Genomic DNA, 18,791 nt, shown 5'->3' on the forward strand with positions numbered 1-18,791 from the left:
CTGGTCCTATACATCTGATTATATGGTAAGTGATAATTTTTAAGCTTCCTCTTGACATGGGAACATGATGAATAAATGCATAGAGGCCACTTCTATTGGGTGTAGGGAGTCATGGTGTTCAATGGAGGTGGCGTCTGGAAGTGACAGTCCAGTTATGGGTTGAGAGGGAGAATGAACCCACTTCATGGGAAAAGCAGAAGGAAGACGTATGATACATAGGGTCTTGACTGATCAGTGAGGCCATAGCCAAAATACCTTGGACAGGTATAAAAGAGGGAACCATCAGTGTTTTTGCTTCTTGCTGTGTTGGTGTTATTTCTTGGGAACGCCAAAAGATAGAATTCTCAGAGTTCTGTCAGGAAGGTGTGGTCTGTGTAATATAAACAAGTCCCTCAGTCCATTCCCAGAGCAGATAAGATGTAGGGAGGGCTTGCCAGCCCTCGGTGGGGTGGAGAAGAGTGTGTACAGATCCAACATGAAGAGATATTGGGGTTATGTTTAAAGAACAGGTTAAAGAAAATATTGATGAGAGGTATTTAGGAATTTTGGGAAGAAGTGTGGATGAGAGGTGTGTAAGGTTTTGGAACCACAAAATAGGATCAGGTCAGAAGCAACACACAGTAGAGAAGCATCCTACCCAAGAGTGCTAAGAGTGCTAGGAGAAATTCTCATCAGAGTTAAGTTTATGACTGCAGATGGTAGCAGAGGGTAACAGTGCATTACATGTAGCAGAAGATAAATGTAAAGAGAAGGTTAAAAGGCATATTTGCATAGGAGTGAAGTCACAGAGATTGCCCTAGAGCCAACAATCTGAGATGAGGTCAGGAAGGTAGTCTGATGAAGTTGAATACCACTGTCTCTCCCATGAAACTACTTGGAAGAATCTGTGGAATTCAGGAATTGTCAGGGACACTAGAAAGCAGTTCTTTCAGTAATGTGGAGAGCCATGTCAACTTGAGAGTTGTGGGTCCTGTGAGAGGAGGTTTGTATAAGGGAGGTGTGCTTAATTATAATGAAGTGAAATGTACCCAACGAGAATGACCCTTGAGTCTAATACCAGTAGTGGTAGTCAATATCATCTGATAGGGCCCATTCTGATTGGGTTTTAAGGCAACCTTATGTTGTTTGAGATAGACAAAAATCACTGGGTTGAAAGGTAGGCATATAACTTGAAGGTAGAGGATATGGTTTGGGTAGGTGCATATCTACACAGGCCTGTAAATAACAGCACATTTCACTGAAAAGAGGGCAGGTAAGAGGAGAAGGAATGGCTTCAGAGTTATGAAGGGGAGGGAAGTCTGGTGCAAGAAGAGGTCTTCCATTGAGAATTTCAAATGGGCTGAGCATTAACGGTTTCCGGGGAAGAGAGCTAATTCTTAACAGGGCCAGAGGAAGGAGTTTACCCAGATTAGATGCATCTGAGTGGAGAGTATTATCAGGCATTGTTTTAAAATCCCATTCACCCATTCTACTTTTCCTGATAGGGAATAAGGAAATGCCATGAGATATGGAGAGAAGTTGATGCTGAATTATTTGGGAAGTAAATTCTGGCCCATTCTCTGGTTGAATGGAAGCAGGGAGTTCAAATCTGAGGATGCTATCCCCTAATGGTATAGTAGAAACAGTGGAGACTCTAATTAGTGGTGAGAAAAGCCTCAACCCAACCCAAGACATCTGCCATAACCAGAAGGTAACGTATCTGCTTACCTGGTGCCATGTGAGTGAAGTCAATCTGCTAGTCCTCTCCCGGGAGCAATCTGCAGGCCTGGTGAGTAGGGAACAGAGGTGATCTAATATTGCAGTTGGAGTAACAGTCTGACAGATGTTACTTGTATGACATATGTTGGTCAGAGTTTCCTGTATAGTGAGAGTCAGGTATGTGTGTGATTTTAGAAAGTGAAGAAGAGATTTGGGATTTGAATGATGCAGAGAGTGAAGGTTTATGTACAAAGGCTCCCTTAGAGCTATGAATATAGAGAAGGAATGGTTTATATGTGTTAGGAAGGCTCAGGGCAGGTGCTTATAGAAGACCTTTCTTTAGAGTTTGGAATGGGGTTTCTAAGGGGGAAGTCTCTCGTAAGGGCTCATCTAGATTGCCTTTGGTTGCTTCATAGAGAGCTTTAGCAATAAGAGAGAAGTTTGGAATCCAGATGTGAAAATATCCCATGAGTCCCAAGAAAGAGAGAAGGTCAGGCTTAGTACGTGGGAAAGGAAGGGAGAGAATTGCCTGTTTTCAGGCCTGAGGAGTTGTACGAGTGTGTGGCGTCAGAAGTCCCAGGAAGGTAACAGAAGTGGAGATTAGCTGAGCCTTTCTCTGAGATACCCTATAGCTTTTTCTCAACTAGAAAATTTACAAGACTAGTGGTACGGTGAAGACTAATTTCTCAGGAGTTCCTACAGAGTAGAAGATCATCAACATATTGAGGAAGGGTGCTGGGTGAAAGGTTAATAGAGGCTAGGTCTGCTTGCAGGGCCTGTCCAAAGAACTGTGAGGTGTCTCAAAAACCCTGGGGGTAACAATCTGGATGAGTTGTGGAGTAAGCCAAGAGTCGGGGTCAGAGCAAGTGAAGGCATAGGGTGGTTAGGAATATGGGTCAAGAGGAAATGTGAAGAAGACATCATTTAGGTCCAGGACTGAAAAAAAAGGAAGTTGTAGGGGTATTTGGGAGAGGAAAGTATAGGGGTTAGGCACAACTGGGTATGTGAGATAGACAGAGTCATTAATGCATCAGAGGGCCTGTACCAGGTGATAAGAGCCATAAACTAGCAGCTAAAACAGCTCTAGGGCTTGTGTCCAGGCAAGGAACTAAAATGCTCTGGGGCTTCTGTCCTTGCTCCGTCATAGAGAGTTTATCTGATGGTTTACTTCCAAATTGCCCTTGAGGGAGCTGGGAACTCAATCCAGGTCTCCCATGCAGGTGACAAGGACCCAAATACTTGAGCCATCACCTGCTGCCTTCCAGATTGAGCATTAGCATGGAGTTAGAACTGGGGGCAGAACCGGGACTAGAACCCTTGCACCCTGATGCAAGCATTTTAACAGCTGTGCTGAAAGTCACCCCCCCACCCCCCCACCCCCCCCCACCCCCCGGCCAAAAAACCTTGACCAAAGAGGTTCAGTGAGAGGAACAGATGACCAAGATTAAAAGAGGTCTGTGGCTTGGTTTCCACAGCCAGGCTTTGATGAAGCTTGCTAAAGGATCTTAGGCAAGTTACTTTTGATCATAGGTTTCTTCTGTCAATTAGGGTCTGCTACATCAGGCTGCACAGTGGTACGGATGTAGACTTGAATCCAGGTTCTGACATTGTGGCCATGTGGTCCTGAGCAAGAGACTGTCTTCACGTTTAGTTTTCTCACGTCTAAAATAAGCATAGTACTAATCCCTGTCGAATATAAAAGACCCATAAAAGATAGCTCTTTTCCATCATTACTCAAATAAATTAATCTATGTAAAGTACTGAAGGCAGTACACATTTGGCAATTAAATCAGCCTTAACTATCAAATCTTTTAAAAATTCCAGCAGATAGTAAGCCTTCAGTAAGTGAGTCATTATTTTCGGGTCTCAGCCCTAAAGCATGACCATCCCCAATTCAGAATCCTCTCCCATAGAACCCACGTTTGTCTGGGCCATTTCCTCCGTCCCGAGGTTCCCGGTTCCCGTGCTCCTCCCCAGCTCCGATGTCTTCTCCCCTGGGATTCCCGGCCTTTACCACCCCTCCTCCCCGTCAGAAGCTAGGGCTCCTCGGTTTGTGTCCTGCTAGAAAACAGCTCCATTTAGCACTTAGTTCTTTGTGCTTGGTGGGCCTGTTAACTCTTTCAGAGCCTGCCTCCCAGAGTGGCGGCCTCTGGGGGATGGCGCTGGGTTAAGTCACCGCTGAGCGTCACTCGGCGATTTGCTAGGTGCGGGACACTGTAAACTGGCCGCCGGGCAGACAGGGCCACAGGCCCCCGACCCTCCCCAGGGCGTGTCCACGGCGAATCTCTTCTCCTTAGGCTCGGACGGCTCCTTCTCCGCGGTTCCCATCACCTGAATCAGCCCCGATCCCCGGGGTTTCGCCGGCTCCTCCCAAGCCCGGCCCTCCAGCCCCCTCCGGGCGGGCGCCTCCCCTCCTCCAACCCCCCCGGCAGAGCCCAGTGGGGGCTGGGGGCGGAGCTTCTCGGCCGGGGGCTAGGAGCGCGGCAGGGAGGCGCTGGCACAGCGGTGGGTTCCAGACTCGCCGCCGCCGCCGCCGGGCCTGGGGCAGCATGGCTGAGGGCGTGTGAGCGCCGAGCGCGAGGGGCTGCAGCCACCATGCCAGGGGGCGCGGGCGCCGCCCGGCTCTGCCTGCTGGCGTTCTTCGCTCTGCTGCTGCCCCAGCCGCGGGCGGCGCGGGAGCCGGGATGGACGGGAAGTAAGTGGCGGGGTTTGGGAGGGATGGAGGCGGGTGAGCTGGGTGGCGGGACACATCGGGAGTCGCCCAGAGGGGGTCGAGTGCCGGGATCGCAGTTCGTGCAAGTCGCGGGGCCTGCGCCCTGCAGCCCCCTAACCTAGCGGCCCCTGCTTTGTTCCGCACGTTGTGCTCCCCGGGAGGTGGTGGAGGTCGCCGAACCAGAGCAGGCGGAAAACAGCCGCCGCTCCCAGGCTTGTCTTCCCCTCTTCGCCTCCTTCCTCTGTTTTCTTGATTTTGGCTTCTCTTTCCGCTGCTCTCCCGGGCTCTCCTCATTTTTTTCACGGTCCCTCCGCTCCGCCTCTGCCTCCTCCCCTTTGGTCTCTCCCCAGTTTCTCATCCCTGTCTCGCACCCGTTTTCGCCACCCGCTACACTCTCCAGCACACAGCATCCCAGGCCAGGGGCTTCCTGGGACCGTACGCTGTGCCAGGCGCACGCGAAAATGTCCCTAGGAGACAGTGGTAGCCTCGGTGGGGTGGCTCGCTGGGTGTTGCAGGCTTTGCACGCCCCTAAGCTGGCAGGGACTGTTGTTAGGAGCAGATCTGACACACTCATTGCACAGATAGGGAAACTGAAGCCCTCGGAAGGACTTTCCCATAGCTTCGCCACAAAGTGAGGTCTCCGTTGCTGGAAACCAGGGCTCTCCTTGCGCCTCAGCTTCTCCCTCTGCGAAGCTAAGGGTTTGGACTTCAGGCTTGCAGCTTGGAGGCTTGGTGATGTTTCTCACCACTGATTTCCCAGACACCAACCCCTCCAAGGCGCCAACCCTGCGGGATCCTCGCCGATTTCGCGGAAGGAACGGTCCCGGGGGGGGCGGGTGGTGGTGTGTGGGGGGGTGTAGGGAGCGGTGTCCCCGGGTCTGTCATTATGACCCGAGAAGCTTAGCCCTGGCCCCGCGGCCGCGGACGCGCTGCACTGACTCCAGACCGCGACTTTGGGGACCGACAGTCGGGATTTTCAAATAAAGCGAGGCCAGCATGTTGAGCTGGGCGGGCCGGGTCCCCAGTCTCCAGGGGTGAGTGGGCTGTGCTCACCGGACTGTGCTGTTTCCAGGGGTGGGGTCCAGAGATCAGCCTCGCGCCAGAGCGTGGTCACAACCGCCTTTTGAGTTTTTGTTGTGAAAGGGAAACTGAGGCAAGGGCATTCACAGTGAGTCCAAGGACGTCCCCGTTTTCCCCGTGGCCTGGGACTCCTTGAGGGAGAGGGAGCCACTAAGTCAGCCTTAGTGCAGGAGGAAAAGCAGAAAGAAAAGTGAAGGAAGCGAGTGACTGCTCTGAGCACAGGAGCCTTCTCCAAATTCTGGGTTCTCCAAAACCACTTAGTAAGGCAGAGTCTCTGGAAGTAATGGGAAGTAGAAACGGAACAATGATCCTCAGTCCCCAGATCCACGGTTTTTTATCTCCAGTCTTTGTGTGTTCATATATACATATACATATACACACACATACATCTATATAATATATGAATCATATATATCTCGATCCAGTTGGAAACATAGCACACATACAGTTTTGTGTCTTGGGTTTTATGAGCATTTCCCAAATCATGAAATTCTCCAAAAACATGAGCTTAATGACTCTATAAATTCCATCAAAGGATCGAAGATGTGTAATTTTCAAAAAGCTAGAAACCCGACTTTCATACAAAGGTGAACATTAATTCACTTCATTAATGAGATGTTGAACAGGATGAAAGAACTGGCTCAAAGGGGCCTTGGAAGAACAGGGTTGAGAAGGTTGCGATCATGTGGCTGGGCAGATGCACAAGCCATGGGGCCCTCCTGGGGCAAAACAACGATAATTTGGGTGTATGTTTCTACTGTATTGGGATTATTTGCATCTCAGTCCTAGTTACCATTTAACTTCACAGAGTATAGGGCTTTGATCACTTACACATAAAAAGCCAAAAGTAAATTCCTCTAGATAATTCAGTAATCCATAAGTGAGTCTGTGAAACAATGCTCCCGTGTGGCCTTGAAAAGGTCACTTATTTTCAAGTTTTAAACACTTTTTCTTAGGCTATACCATGTTCTTCTCCTATTGTTGAGACTTCAGACTGCTTTTATTTTTTTGCTTTCAAAAATTCTTTTGTTACCATTAACATCATTTAGTTACTTTCAATATTCCTCTAAATATCATATAGTTCCTTTAAAAAAGAAAAAAAAAAGTTTATCAGAGCTACCAGGGCAGGTACCGGGCTTGCCTTGTTCCTCCATGAATATTAAGCAGCTAACATAGTATGTGGCACATAGGTAAAGCTTGGAAAATGTTAGGTAAATAAATGAATGCATTGCTGCTGAAACTATTAGTGGAATGAGATTATTTCTGGGAATATAGTTTGAGGTCAAGTACATTGTATCAGTAACCTGAAAAGAAAGTTAATAATCATTTGTAATCCCAGCACTCTGACAGAACAAGTACAGACATCTTTTGTATCATTACCTTCTGTGTAATTAAAGTGTCTGGTTTAGAAAGAATCGATTTTGGAGTCCTCACCCACATCCTCTGGGTCTCTGTGAACTTGACCTCTTCTTGGAGAGACTAATTTGCCTAGGTATTGGGGATTTCCCATTTGTAAAACATGAGCTGCAACCAGTGTTTGAGATCTGCACTGCCTGGAACAGGTCTCTGCTCTAATTTCAATTCCCTGTTTTACAGAATGGGAATCCTATTATCTGCTTCCCCAAGGTTGTCGTGAGAGTGAAGGGGAACTGAGTGGTGAGAATGAGTTGGAGGATGCAAAGATACCAGTAGGAAGATAACTGAATGTGACGATACTTTGCAGTTTAAGTAACAATTTCAAGGCTGGCACTGTGGCATAGTGGGTTAAGCCGCTGCCTCTGATGCTGGCAGCCCAGGGAGGCGCTGGTTGGAGTCCTGGCTGTTCCACTTCCACCTCCCTGCTAATGTGTCTGAGAAAGCAGCAGTGCTTGGGCCCCTGCACCCACTGGGAGATCCAAATGGAGTTCCAGGCTCCTGGCTTCAGCTTGGCCCAGCCCTGGCGGTTGCAGCTATTTGGGGAGTGAATCAGCAAATGGGACCGATCTGATCTCTCTTGCTCTCTCTTTCTCTCTCTCTCCCCCTCCCTCTCTTTCTCCTTCTCTCTCTGTTGTTATGCCTTTCAAATAAATAAATAAATAAATAAATCTTCCTAAAAAAGGAAACAATTTCACCTTAACTTACCCCAGTAATGCTGTGAGAGGAGCAGGTGGGAATCATTCTTTTCATTTTACAGATGAGAAAACGAAAGCCCAACCAGAACAACCCCTCCCCCTGCCCCTGGTTTGGACCCCCAGAATATATCCAGCATCCCACCACTTCATTCCTCTGCACTGACATCATTCTAGTCTGATCCACCACCATCTTTCACCAGGACTGCTTCCAGTCTCCAGCCTCCTTCCTGCCTCGGACCGCACTCCACCCCTCCCCCACTCTTACCCCATTCTCCACCCAGGCAGCAGAGTGATCCTTTTTAAACCTGATACAGATCATGTTGCTCTGTGTCTAAAACATCCAATGCCTTCCAAGTCTATTCATAATAAAATCCAGACACTTTCCATGGCCTCTGCATTGTCAGACTCGTGGCTGTCTTGCTGAGCACACCTCTTCAACACTCTCTCATTTACTTGACTGTCTACTTCTACCTTCTGCATTTTCCTTGGGCAGTCTAATCCCACCCGTTTTAAGCAGGACCTTTTCACAAGCCAGTCCTCTACCTGGGGGTTGTTTTGTGGCTACTTTCTTTTGGTCCCTCAGGTCTCAGATTTCATCTTTGCTGGCATCCTGTCTAGAGCAGGCACCTCCTACAGGGTGTCTGTTGCTCTTCCTGGGAACTTTTTGTCTCCCAACTCCAGAAGGTGAACTTTGGAGTACAGGGACCTTGTTGGCCAACACCTAGAAGAGGGTCTTCCTCATCTTAAGTGCAAGAGCCTGAAATTAAGCAGGCTGATGACCCCCTTATGGTTTGGGTTTGGTATGAGAGTGTCCCCCAGGGGTACTTGTGTTCATGGTTTGTTCCCCATTGTATTGCTGTAGACCCTTCAAGAGGTGGGATTTAGTGAGAGGTGTTTAGGTCACCAAGGTCACTTAACACAGTTCTTGGGGGACTGTGGCTCTCCAGGGAGGGCTATACAACAGCAAGATGGGCCCCTCACTGCTCTCTGGCTTCCTGTCTCACCATGTGTTCTCCCCCTCTGGCATACCCACCATGAGGCCATAATGTGACACAGCTAAGGGGGAACCCTCACTAGAAACAGCACCACTTTTTGGACTTTTAGCCTCCAAGACTCTGAGCTAAATAAGCTTCGCTTCTTTGATGAGGTCCCAGTTTTGAGTATTTTATTATAGCAATGGGAAACAGATGAATACAAGGCCAGGACGGGTCTTTCTGTGCAGTGGCTATTCTGAGAGTGCCTTTGTGGCTTAGCTAGGGTTTCAAGATCTGGGATTCCAACGGCTGTGCATCTTGTATTGGCAGGAGGAGGTGGGGACAGCAGCCCCCAGCTACAGCATGAACTCATAATACCTCAGTGGAAGACTTCGGAAAGGTTCATGAGAGAAAAGGTAAGACTCAAAAGTTCTTGTTTTCAGAAACAGAAGTTGGCAACGGATCTGTGAAGTTTGGGGTCATCTATTCAACTTTTTTGGAAGTCCTGTTGTCACAATCTGTTTCTGACTCATTGTATTCTTTCTGTGTTGGTTTTGGGACTTTCCTTCATTGTATGACAAACTTCTAGAATACTTCCAAATGCTATTAGTTGAGGAAATGAAAATCCACATTAATGCTGACACAAGCTAAGTGCAAATGTGATGCTGTCACCAGAAACACTTAGTGTTGATTGGAATTCATTAAATATTGGTATTATTATTTTTTGTCTGCATTATAAGTGCTTCGTTTTATCAATGGGATAATCTCCATGAGAGAAAAAGGATAACCTAAAATTCTTAGACTAGTAGGCAGAGTAGGCATTTAGTCCTAAGGAATGTACTTTAAAATTCAATAAGTTCTTGGGCCAGAACACCAGTAACATGCACAGGCTTTATCAAGGCATTTGGAAATGAGACAGAAAACCCTATTCTGCTCTTGAAGAGGTGATTTCATAGCTCCAGTGAGACAGAAAGAGCTAGGAAGGAAAATGTGATTATTGTGTGCTAGTAACCAGTGATGTTACCTTCTACTTCCTAGAGAATTTGAGTTTCTTCATTTATAAAATTGGACTTATATGGAACATGGAATTGGAGTGCAAGGCTTGGTTTCTGAGATGCCTTTGGATTAAAATGGTCTGTGATTCACTGGACAAATCAGAGCAAGGTTACAGTAAGAGAGGGTTGTGTCAGGAAAGACATGGTGGCTTTGAGTTCAGAAATGAATGGAGGGAATGCTTGGAACCACTGAAGTTAATGACCAGCGTAATCTCACCACAGCCAACTGTGCTCTAAGTTGGATTCACTCAAGGAGCTTACTCAAACAGTGAAAACTTCAGGACAGATAAAAGAAAGATGCATTTTGACTTAAAGGTGATATATTCATAGAACTCATCTCATCAAAAAGTGGATGAGACTGAATATAGCTTCAGGAAAAGTCTAGAAAAATTAATGGATGGCATCCTAGACAGATTATTTTATAAATTAAGATCTTGGATATTGCAACCTATTCATTATTACCCAAGAAATGGATCTGATACTTTTTATAGAGACCTCTTTGTTCTTCTCTCCAGATGTTTGATGCTGGGCATCCTGAGGAAGGGCCTAAGAAACAAAGTGGAGGGCCAGATCCTGTCTTTGTTCCCACCCATTGTCTGCCCAGAACATGGGTCATAATATTCTATAGCAATAGTCAGCATAGTGCCTGGCACTGTAAATATCTGTTGGATGAGTACATGAATGAGTATAAGAGACAAGGAGTGAGGGAGAGAGGGAGTGAGGGAGAGATGGGGGGGGGGGAGAGTAGCAGCAGCAGTAGCAGCTGGGTCTAAGTCAGGCCTCTTACTCACATTTATGTAATTCATTCATGCTAACATTAATTGCACACTCACTATGTACTAAACATTGTACCAGATTTTAAGGGGGACCCTATGGAGCTGAGGATTTATTTAATCTTTTCCTAAAGAAAAAGGAATTTTAACCCTTTCCTAGGGAAATGTACATGGTGTGTAAGCGCCATGTACTTCCTGAGAGGAATGGTGTTGGTCCTTCCTAGTGGAGTGGAGCTGTAAGAGAAACTGATCAAGAGAGCTGGACAGGAAAGCCTCACAGATCCTTAAAGTGCAGTTTCTTTCTTTTTTTTTTTTTTTTTTGACAGGCAGAGTGGACAGTGAGAGAGAGAGAGACAGAGAGAAAGGTCTTCCTTTGCCGTTGGTTCACCCTCCAATGGCCGCTGTGGCCGGCGCGCACCGCGCTGATCCGATGGCAGGAGCCAGGTGCTTATCCTGGTCTCCCATGGGGTGCAGGGCCCAAGCACCTGGGCCATCCTCCACTGCACTCCCTGGCCACAGCAGAGAGCTGGCCTGGAAGAGGGGCAACTGGGACAGAATCCGGTGCCCCAACTGGGACTAGAACCCGGTGTGCCAGCGCCGCAAGGCGGAGGATTAGCCTAGTGAGCCGCGGCGCTGGCAAAGTGTAGTTTCATTGTTTGGCTTGAAATGGCCCTGAAGACAGGGAACATCATATTTTAAATATCAGTGTCGGAGTACCTTCCAAAACAGAAATAGTTTTAGACTACCCACATAAAAATATTAGTACTCATGTTGCAGCTTGTGTCTCTTTGCGAGAGGGTGACAGTGCCTAGATTTGTGTCAATGCTGCTTTTTTGTGTGTATTGTCACATGGTCAGCCATCTCTTGGATGAGGGAGTTGCTACAGCTCTGTTGCTGTGTGCTGTTTCTCAGATACCACTTGGGACTGTGTCCCTAGTGCTCATGTGATTGGGCAGGAAGCTTGCTTCAGAACACTGCAGAGAAAAGTGACAAAGGATCAGGGACCAGAGTAGGTGCTAGCAGAGCTGATTCAGAATATCAGAAACAGAGAGCAAATCTCGTAAGTGAAAGTTAAATGGGCAAACATCTTCCCCATCTTCCTTTGCCCCTGGGTTTGACTTGTCCCTTTTTTTTTTCCTTTTATTTATTTGAAAGGCAGAATATAGAAAGAGAGAATGAGAGGCAGAGAGAAAGGTCTTTCATCCGTAGATTCACTCCCCAAATGGCCACAATGGCCAGGGCTGGGCCAGACTGAAGTCAGGAGCCAAGAGCTTCTTCTGGGTCTCCCACTTGGGTGCAGGAACTCAGGATTTGGGCCGTCCTCCACGGCTTTCCCAGGTGCATTAGCAGGGAGAAGGATTGGAAGTGCAGCAGCTGGGACTCAAACAAGCACCCATATGGGATGTTGGTGTTGCAGGTGGCAGCTTCATGCACTGCATCACAATGCCAGTCCATAGTTGTCCCTTCTTAAGAGGAAGTAATAGGATCAGCGAGACAATGGATGGGGTTACTCAATTGGCCTTCACTGGAATGTTCAGACCTCAAAAGAGCCCTAGTTGATCCAGACATCTCACGGATACCCAGACCCTGATGGGGTCTGGAGTTTGTAGCAAATAAGGGGAACATACTTAAAAGAGGCAGGCCAACAGCCAGAGGTGGCAAAACAGGTGACCTATTTACTTAGACATTGAAAGTCAGCTCTGAGGTCAACCTCAAAGGGGTAGAAGTTCCACTCTAGCAAGGCCTTTTGTGTATTGCAGAGACTTCAAGAATTTCTGATTCTGGGTCCCTAGAGAGAGTGCTCGTATTTAGAACACTCCAAGAAATCTATCCAGTTATCCAGTTTTAAATATGTAGCTATTCTGTTTTAAATAAATAATTTATTCCTTTGAAGAAGTTCAACAGATCTAAGTTGAATTATTGAAGCATGGAGGTTTTTTTATGAGTTACTTTTTTATTTCTTTGAAATTTCCTACAATAATAAGGTAAAGGAGATTAAAAGTTCTTAAATTATAAAAGCAGTTATTAAAACATAGAAAGATCCGCCGGCGCCGTGGCTCAACAGGCTAATCCTCCGCCTTGCGGCGCCGGCACACCGGGTTCTAGTCCTGGTTGGGGCGCCGGATTCTGTCCCGGTTGCCCCTCTTCCAGGCCAGCTCTCTGCTGTGGCCTGGGAAGGCAGTGGAGGATGGCCCAAGTGCTTGGGCCCTGCACCCCATGGGAGACCAGGAGAAGCACCTGGCTCCTGCCTTGGGATCAAGCGCGGTGCGCTGGCTGCAGCGCGCCGGCCGCCGTGGCCATTGGAGGGTGAACCAACGGCAAAAGGAAGACTTTTCTCTCTGTCTCTGTCTCTCTCTCTCTCTCTCTCTCTCTCTCTCACTGTCCACTCTGCCTGTCAAAAAAAAAAAAAAAAACCATAGAAAGATCCAAAAAGAAAATTAACCCATGATCCCAGTGCTTGCAATAACTATGGTAACCTTTAGGCTAATTGCTCTTCTGTTTTGCCCTTACAAAAATATGCTTAATACAATATACAGTGTTAGAGTCTGAGTTTTTTGCCTCGTGTTTGTTGTGTATACTTTCTCAATAATTAAAAAAATACATTAAAGTCATTGCTTTTTCATGATTGGCTGGTGTTACCATATGTTTATTCAGTCATTCTCCTATTTTTGAATATGTGGGTTATATTTCATATTCATTATTCTAACTAACAAGTGTCCTTGTGTACAAATGTACAAATTTTTGCCTGTGCACTGGTTTGTTTCCTTCATACAGTCTTACATTACTTGGTCAAAAGCCTAAACATGTGGTCCATATTGTTTTAAATTATTTTTCAGAGTTGGTATCAGTTTGAAATCTTGGTTGTAGAGTGTGAGTCCTTATTTTAGGTGTGCTCCACTGTGTAATGATTTATGATTTTAAGTTATCCTTGTTAATTTTTAAGATGTCTGATTTTTCAAGTGTGTTTATTATTGGGGTGGTAGTGACTTCCCAGTGATATTGAATATGTTTTCATGCTTACTGGCCATTTGTTTATCTTAAATTATATATCCTTTGTATCCTTTTGGCACCTTTAGCCAGCCAAGTGTTTTTGTATAAAATATGAACATACTGCAGAAGGTTTATGGAAAAATGACATTTAATGATAAATTTATTTTGGTGCCAAAAAAATTGAAATCTATACAGCATTTTTTCTTAATATGTATTTTCCATGATGTTTTTGAAGATCTCTTGTTTATCCACTTTTTTTTTTTTTTTTGGACAGGCAGAGTGGATAGTGAGAGAGAGACAGAGAGAAACGTCTTCCTTTTTGTCGTTGGTTCACCCTCCAAAGGCCGCTGTGGCCGGCACATTGTGCTGATCCGAAGCCAGGCGCCAGGCGCTTCTCCCGGTCTCCCATGCGGGTGCAGGGCCCAGGGACTTGGGCCATCCTCCACTGCACTCCCGGGCCACAGCAGAGAGCTGGCCTGGAAGAGGGGCAACTGGGATAGAATCTGGCGCCCCAACTGGGACTAGAACCCTGTGTGCTGATGCCGTAAGGTGGAGGATTAGCCTGTTAAGCCACGCTGCCGGCCTGTCTATCTACTTTTGAATCTATGAAACCTTAATTAAACTGCGGTACTCTTAGTTATCTTCCCTGAGGTGATTGGGGCTTTCCACAGTGAGGGTCAAAAATAAAATAAGAACCTACTATGAAGAGGACCCTTTGGTACCAAGGCTTCCTGTGTGCCAGGCACTGTGATCAATTATTTACATTTATGATCTCATTTAATCCTTACAAGATTCCCATAAGGTTGACTGTCATTCTCTACGTATTACAAATGAGGAAACAGATGTAGGGAGGCTCAGTAGCAAGGCCAAGTTCACACAGCTGCAAGTGTCAGAGGCAGCACTTGAATCCAGATCTGACTCCACAGGAAATTTACTCTTGAAATACAATTGGTGTTTTCTCATATGCTTCCCAGGAGTCCTGTCTGAGCACTGTGCTAAATCCTGTGGTCATCGCTAGGAGCCTTGGTCTCTGCTTTTAGGAACTGACATTCTTTTGTTGTTGCTTTTAGCATCCACTTAAAGCTGAGCTCAGGGTAATGGCCGAGGGGCAAGAACTGATCATGGACCTGGAGAAGAATGAGTAAGTAGACCCCTTCTTTGTCTTAACTGAAACAATTAACTTCCGTGTTAACACCGGATGCAGATGTCATTGTTTAGGAAGGAACTGTGGAGTGACCCCAAACTCTCCACCCTTGGTTCTCGTGGGGAGCATCTTGCAAAGACAGTTTTTCCACGGTTTCTTGACTTGCTGTGAGATTACTGAACTGCTTAACATCTTGCTTGAATTTCCTAAGCCTGTGTTTGCTGGGCCTCTTACAATTCACTGCAGGCACACAGAGGTATGTGTATGTGATTAAGGGGGGGATGGACTAGAAGCCTCCAGCAGCTGCCTTACTAGCCCCAATCCATCACATGGCAGGAAGTGAAGGAGATTAGAGGAAAATAGCAGAGAGGAGAGAGGCAAGGCAAAGTGCTGGGATTTGGCACCTCAGACTCCCATTGTCCCATCTGTTCTGAGCCAGCTCAGTCCAAGATTTTCCCAACAATGGCATGACCAGCAGTCTGCTGGCTTTGTTGTGCCCAGTGCCTCCATCTTGCTAACTCCATTCATCTTGGGTGGCAGCTTGGCCCAGAAATGCTTCCTCATCGATTTGCAGCCAGATATAGCTCAACGATTCATGTTATCAAAGAGGTGATTAGTTGTAGCACGTGGCTTTAATAAAGCCATTCTCAATGGCTTTATTATCTTTGGCCATTCTCAATCTGCCTGCTCACTGAAGAGCTCTCTTTACTTGTCCAAGGGACTCAGAAGTCCTTTATAAGTTCCCACCCACAGTCCTGCTTTCGTCTGCTGCTCTGCCACCAAGACATTGCAGAGAGGGATGCATGGCTTGGAGAGCTGCCCACCTCCTCTTGGCAGCCTGCAGAACCCCCTGGAAGCCTATGAGTAATCAAATACATCCTTGCCAAGAAAGGGATAGAGAAAGACCTTCCCATACCCAGAAGGATGAGAATGGCTGCTAAGCTTGGGTGGAAAGGGAGAATATAATTTATTCCTAATTTGGGCTCTTCAGACACTTGCAGAAAAGGGTGAGCAATGTGCTGTGTGGGTAAACTCGGCTAAGTCAGCTTGTATGGCAGTGGAGTGTCATCCACATCTTCCCTTGGCCTGTAGTATATGGTGTATAGGATGGCAATCATTTTTTTGCTACTCCTACCACTGGAGAGTAAAACCAGCCATCCCTTGTCTGGCTGTGTCCTCTGATGGTGTGAGCTCAGCTTTCTTGCGCTTTCTCCTCTGATTGTCTTCCTTTGGGGCTGTTCTTGACAGTCTCCCAGGGGCCTGGTTTGGTTCTCATGATCCCTGCCCTTGTAGCCCTAGTCAGAATGTCCCCTATTACCTGAGAGGAATCTGTCCTGCTCTGCCCCCTGTGGAGTGTACCACCCTTAAGCTTCCTAAGGGTATTGGTGGCGCTGGCAAACCTTAAAAGCTGGACTAGACATACAGGGTTCAAGTTGCCATGCTTCCCCCCTCTTTTTGAAACCTTTGTCATAGAAAGTAAGAGCAGGAAGATGCCTTAGAAAACACTGAACAGAAGTATTAGTCTTGTGCAAGATTTGCCTTAGAGAGGGGATAGGCAGTTGTCAAGGTCACTCAGTAAGTAAATGAGGGAGACGAGACTAGGATTGTTTTCGTTCTTGACTTGTGTCTAGAGTCACAGAAGGTGGCCTGGGTCACATTGCTGATCCTTTTGGAACTTCCGTGTCGTCATTCAGAAAGTGGGGACAGTGGCGCCAGCCTCAGAGTGGTTGTGAGCACTGATGTGCATGAAGCGCTTGCACAGCACAGGCAGTGAGTGGTCAACAGCAGCTGTGGTTTTTATCGAGTGCACTAAGGTTCAGAATGCTGCCCTATTGTCTGCGGCTCTGAGAGCAGCTGTGCTTCACCGTGAGTGGCGTGGAGCTGGATGTGGTTCCTGGTCTCCTGGAGCTGGCTGAAGGCAGGAGATTTGACAGAATAGAAGCAGCAGAGCCAAGCAATATGACCTCATCAGGTGTCCCGGGGGATAGCTTCCTGCTATTTTCATCCAAATTGGGCTTTTTGTTTTTGAACATGTGTTAGCGAGCGGAACTCCAACTGCACACGACTTGCTAGTGTGTTTATTTCCTGAAACCTTCTCATTCATGGTCCCTGCGAGTCCATGAATTCAAAACAGCTTTGGCATGGGAGGAGGGGATGCTTTTCTGATTTTTCAAATGCCCGTGTTAAAGTTGCTATTATCCCACGACATTGAAGGGGAAACGAAGCCCTGTGCTAGGTGATTCCACAGGCTCTGGTTCTTAACCTCATCAGCCAATTCATCAATTCTTTTCTTGCCTTTGCTTCTGTAATGTTCCAGACACCGGTGTAGTGACTGGGGCAAAGCTGTACATCAGCAGTGCTGCCATTACCAAGTTGATGCTCTAGTTGGGGAACTAGCACTGCGGCCATGGAGGGTCTCGCATGTCAGGTGGTGAGTGCTATGCAGGCAACAATGGGAACCCTGGGATGTGGGGAGAGCAGGCGGTGGGGAGGGAGCTGTTGCTTATGAATGGCCATCGGGAATAGCCTTGTGGGATTGATTCTGAGTGGAGTCCTGAAGGAGGGGAGGGAGTGAGCCAGGTTGACAGCCAGGAGATAACAGCTTCAAGGAGAGGGGACTGCTGAGGTCAGAGGCACTAATCGATTATGAAGATTTCCCTACATAGCCCACCGCCTGCCTCCCAGTCCCCCGTGCACATTCCCCCATATGTTGAATTCTCAGGCATCCCAGGAGATGTGGGCCAAGACTTCCGGGACTGTGAGGGGAGGGAGAGGCCGTTTTAAATTTCATTTTCATCATCCTGAGGTGTCTGGCCTTCACCCATCAAATCAAAGCCCAAGTGCTAATGCATGGCCCGAAATAGCAGTGAGCAAGCCTTTAATGGAATTCACACATGGAGAGCTCATTGCCAAGAATGGTGAGGATGGAGGATGGGGGTTGGGGGCAGAGAGGGGGATATAGCAAAGGGAGCTTTGCTGCAGGCAGCAGACACACCCAGGGGTCTTAGTTCAATGGCGGCAGCTGGCAGCGTTTTCTCCCTTTCGAATCAATTTAGGATAAACAGATGACATCGCTGTGAGAGACACACTCACTTTCCTCTATTGAGTCCAAGAGAAAAAGAATGATCTCTTAGGGACAATCTGAGCACGGCTTTCAGGCCAGGCAGTTCTGTGCTCAGATCTTGGCTCTGTCACCCTGCCAGCTGTGTTTCCTGTTTAAGCCTCAGGTTGCTCCCCTTGGGTAAGAGGATGGAGCATGGTGGTCCCTGTGCAGGGCCCAGCGCAGTGCTTGACTTGTAGTCTACGTTCATTCTGTGGTTGCTTTGATTATTTCTTATTTATCACTTTTAAATGGCAAAGGCCATGAATGCTCATTTATAAAATAGTAGCCATGCCAAATAAATACAAAGAGTAAAATTTTCCCACCCACAAGAAGAAACTCTGTTAACCCTTTGGCGGGCCAGCCCTGGGTCCTCTCTATGCCTGTAGGCAATAGTACACACTTGGTTGCTGATAGATAAAACCACATAGGAGCGCGCGCACGTACACATGCATACATACACAGATCTTTCTGCTGGGGAAGTGAGAACAGAAATGAGATTATGCCAGAAATGTTGTTCAATAATTTGCATTTTTAAACTCAGCTGGATGTCACAAAGATAGTACTCTGCTCTAATGAAGTACAAACAATATTACATTGTTTGGTATTGATCCTCACACATGTACATAGTTTACAAATATTGGCGTGAGCATACCTGCTGCTAGGAGAAACATGTATGATGGAGGCAGTTTGGTACAGTGGATATAACGCTGAGTTCAGAGAGGCAATAAGCCAGTTGACCCTCTGAGCCTCAACTCTCTCATCTGTCAGATGAGGATTTTATCCCACTTGGGCTTTCTTTTTTTTTTTGTGACAGGCAGAGTGGACAGTGAGAGAGAGAGACAGAGAGAAAGATCTTCCTTTGCCGTTGGTTCAGCCTCCAGTGGCCGCCGCGGCTGGCGCACTGCGCTGATCTGAAGCCAGGAGCCAGGTGCTTCTCCTGGTCTCCCATGGGGTGCAGGGCCCAAGCACTTGGGCCATCCTCCACTGCCTTCCCAGGCCACAGCAGAGAGCTGGCCTGGAAGAGGGGCAACCGGGATAGAATCTGGCGCCCTGACCGGGACTAGAACCTGGTGTGCCGGCGCCGCAAGGCGGAGGATTAGCCTAGTGAGCCGCGGCGCTGGCCGACCCCCCACTTGGGCTTTCTGAGCT

At 47.3% G+C, this 18,791-nt stretch overlaps 1 protein-coding gene across 1 annotated transcript in view; it reads left to right on the forward strand.

The window, feature by feature from the left end:
• The first annotated feature begins 4,212 nt into the window (after window positions 1-4,212).
• ADAM19 (ADAM metallopeptidase domain 19) overlaps window positions 4,213-18,791 on the forward strand; it is a 91,159-nt gene continuing 76,580 nt past the window's right edge. The window contains exons 1-3 of the mRNA XM_062188765.1: window positions 4,213-4,393; window positions 8,907-8,992; window positions 14,466-14,536. Of these exons, the coding sequence (XP_062044749.1) occupies window positions 4,294-4,393; window positions 8,907-8,992; window positions 14,466-14,536 (257 nt within the window). The 5' untranslated portion in view covers window positions 4,213-4,293. The remainder of the gene's footprint in view (window positions 4,394-8,906; window positions 8,993-14,465; window positions 14,537-18,791) is intronic.

This window comes from Lepus europaeus, chromosome 4 (assembly GCF_033115175.1).
Source record: "Lepus europaeus isolate LE1 chromosome 4, mLepTim1.pri, whole genome shotgun sequence".
NCBI classification, from domain to species: Eukaryota; Metazoa; Chordata; class Mammalia; order Lagomorpha; family Leporidae; genus Lepus; species Lepus europaeus.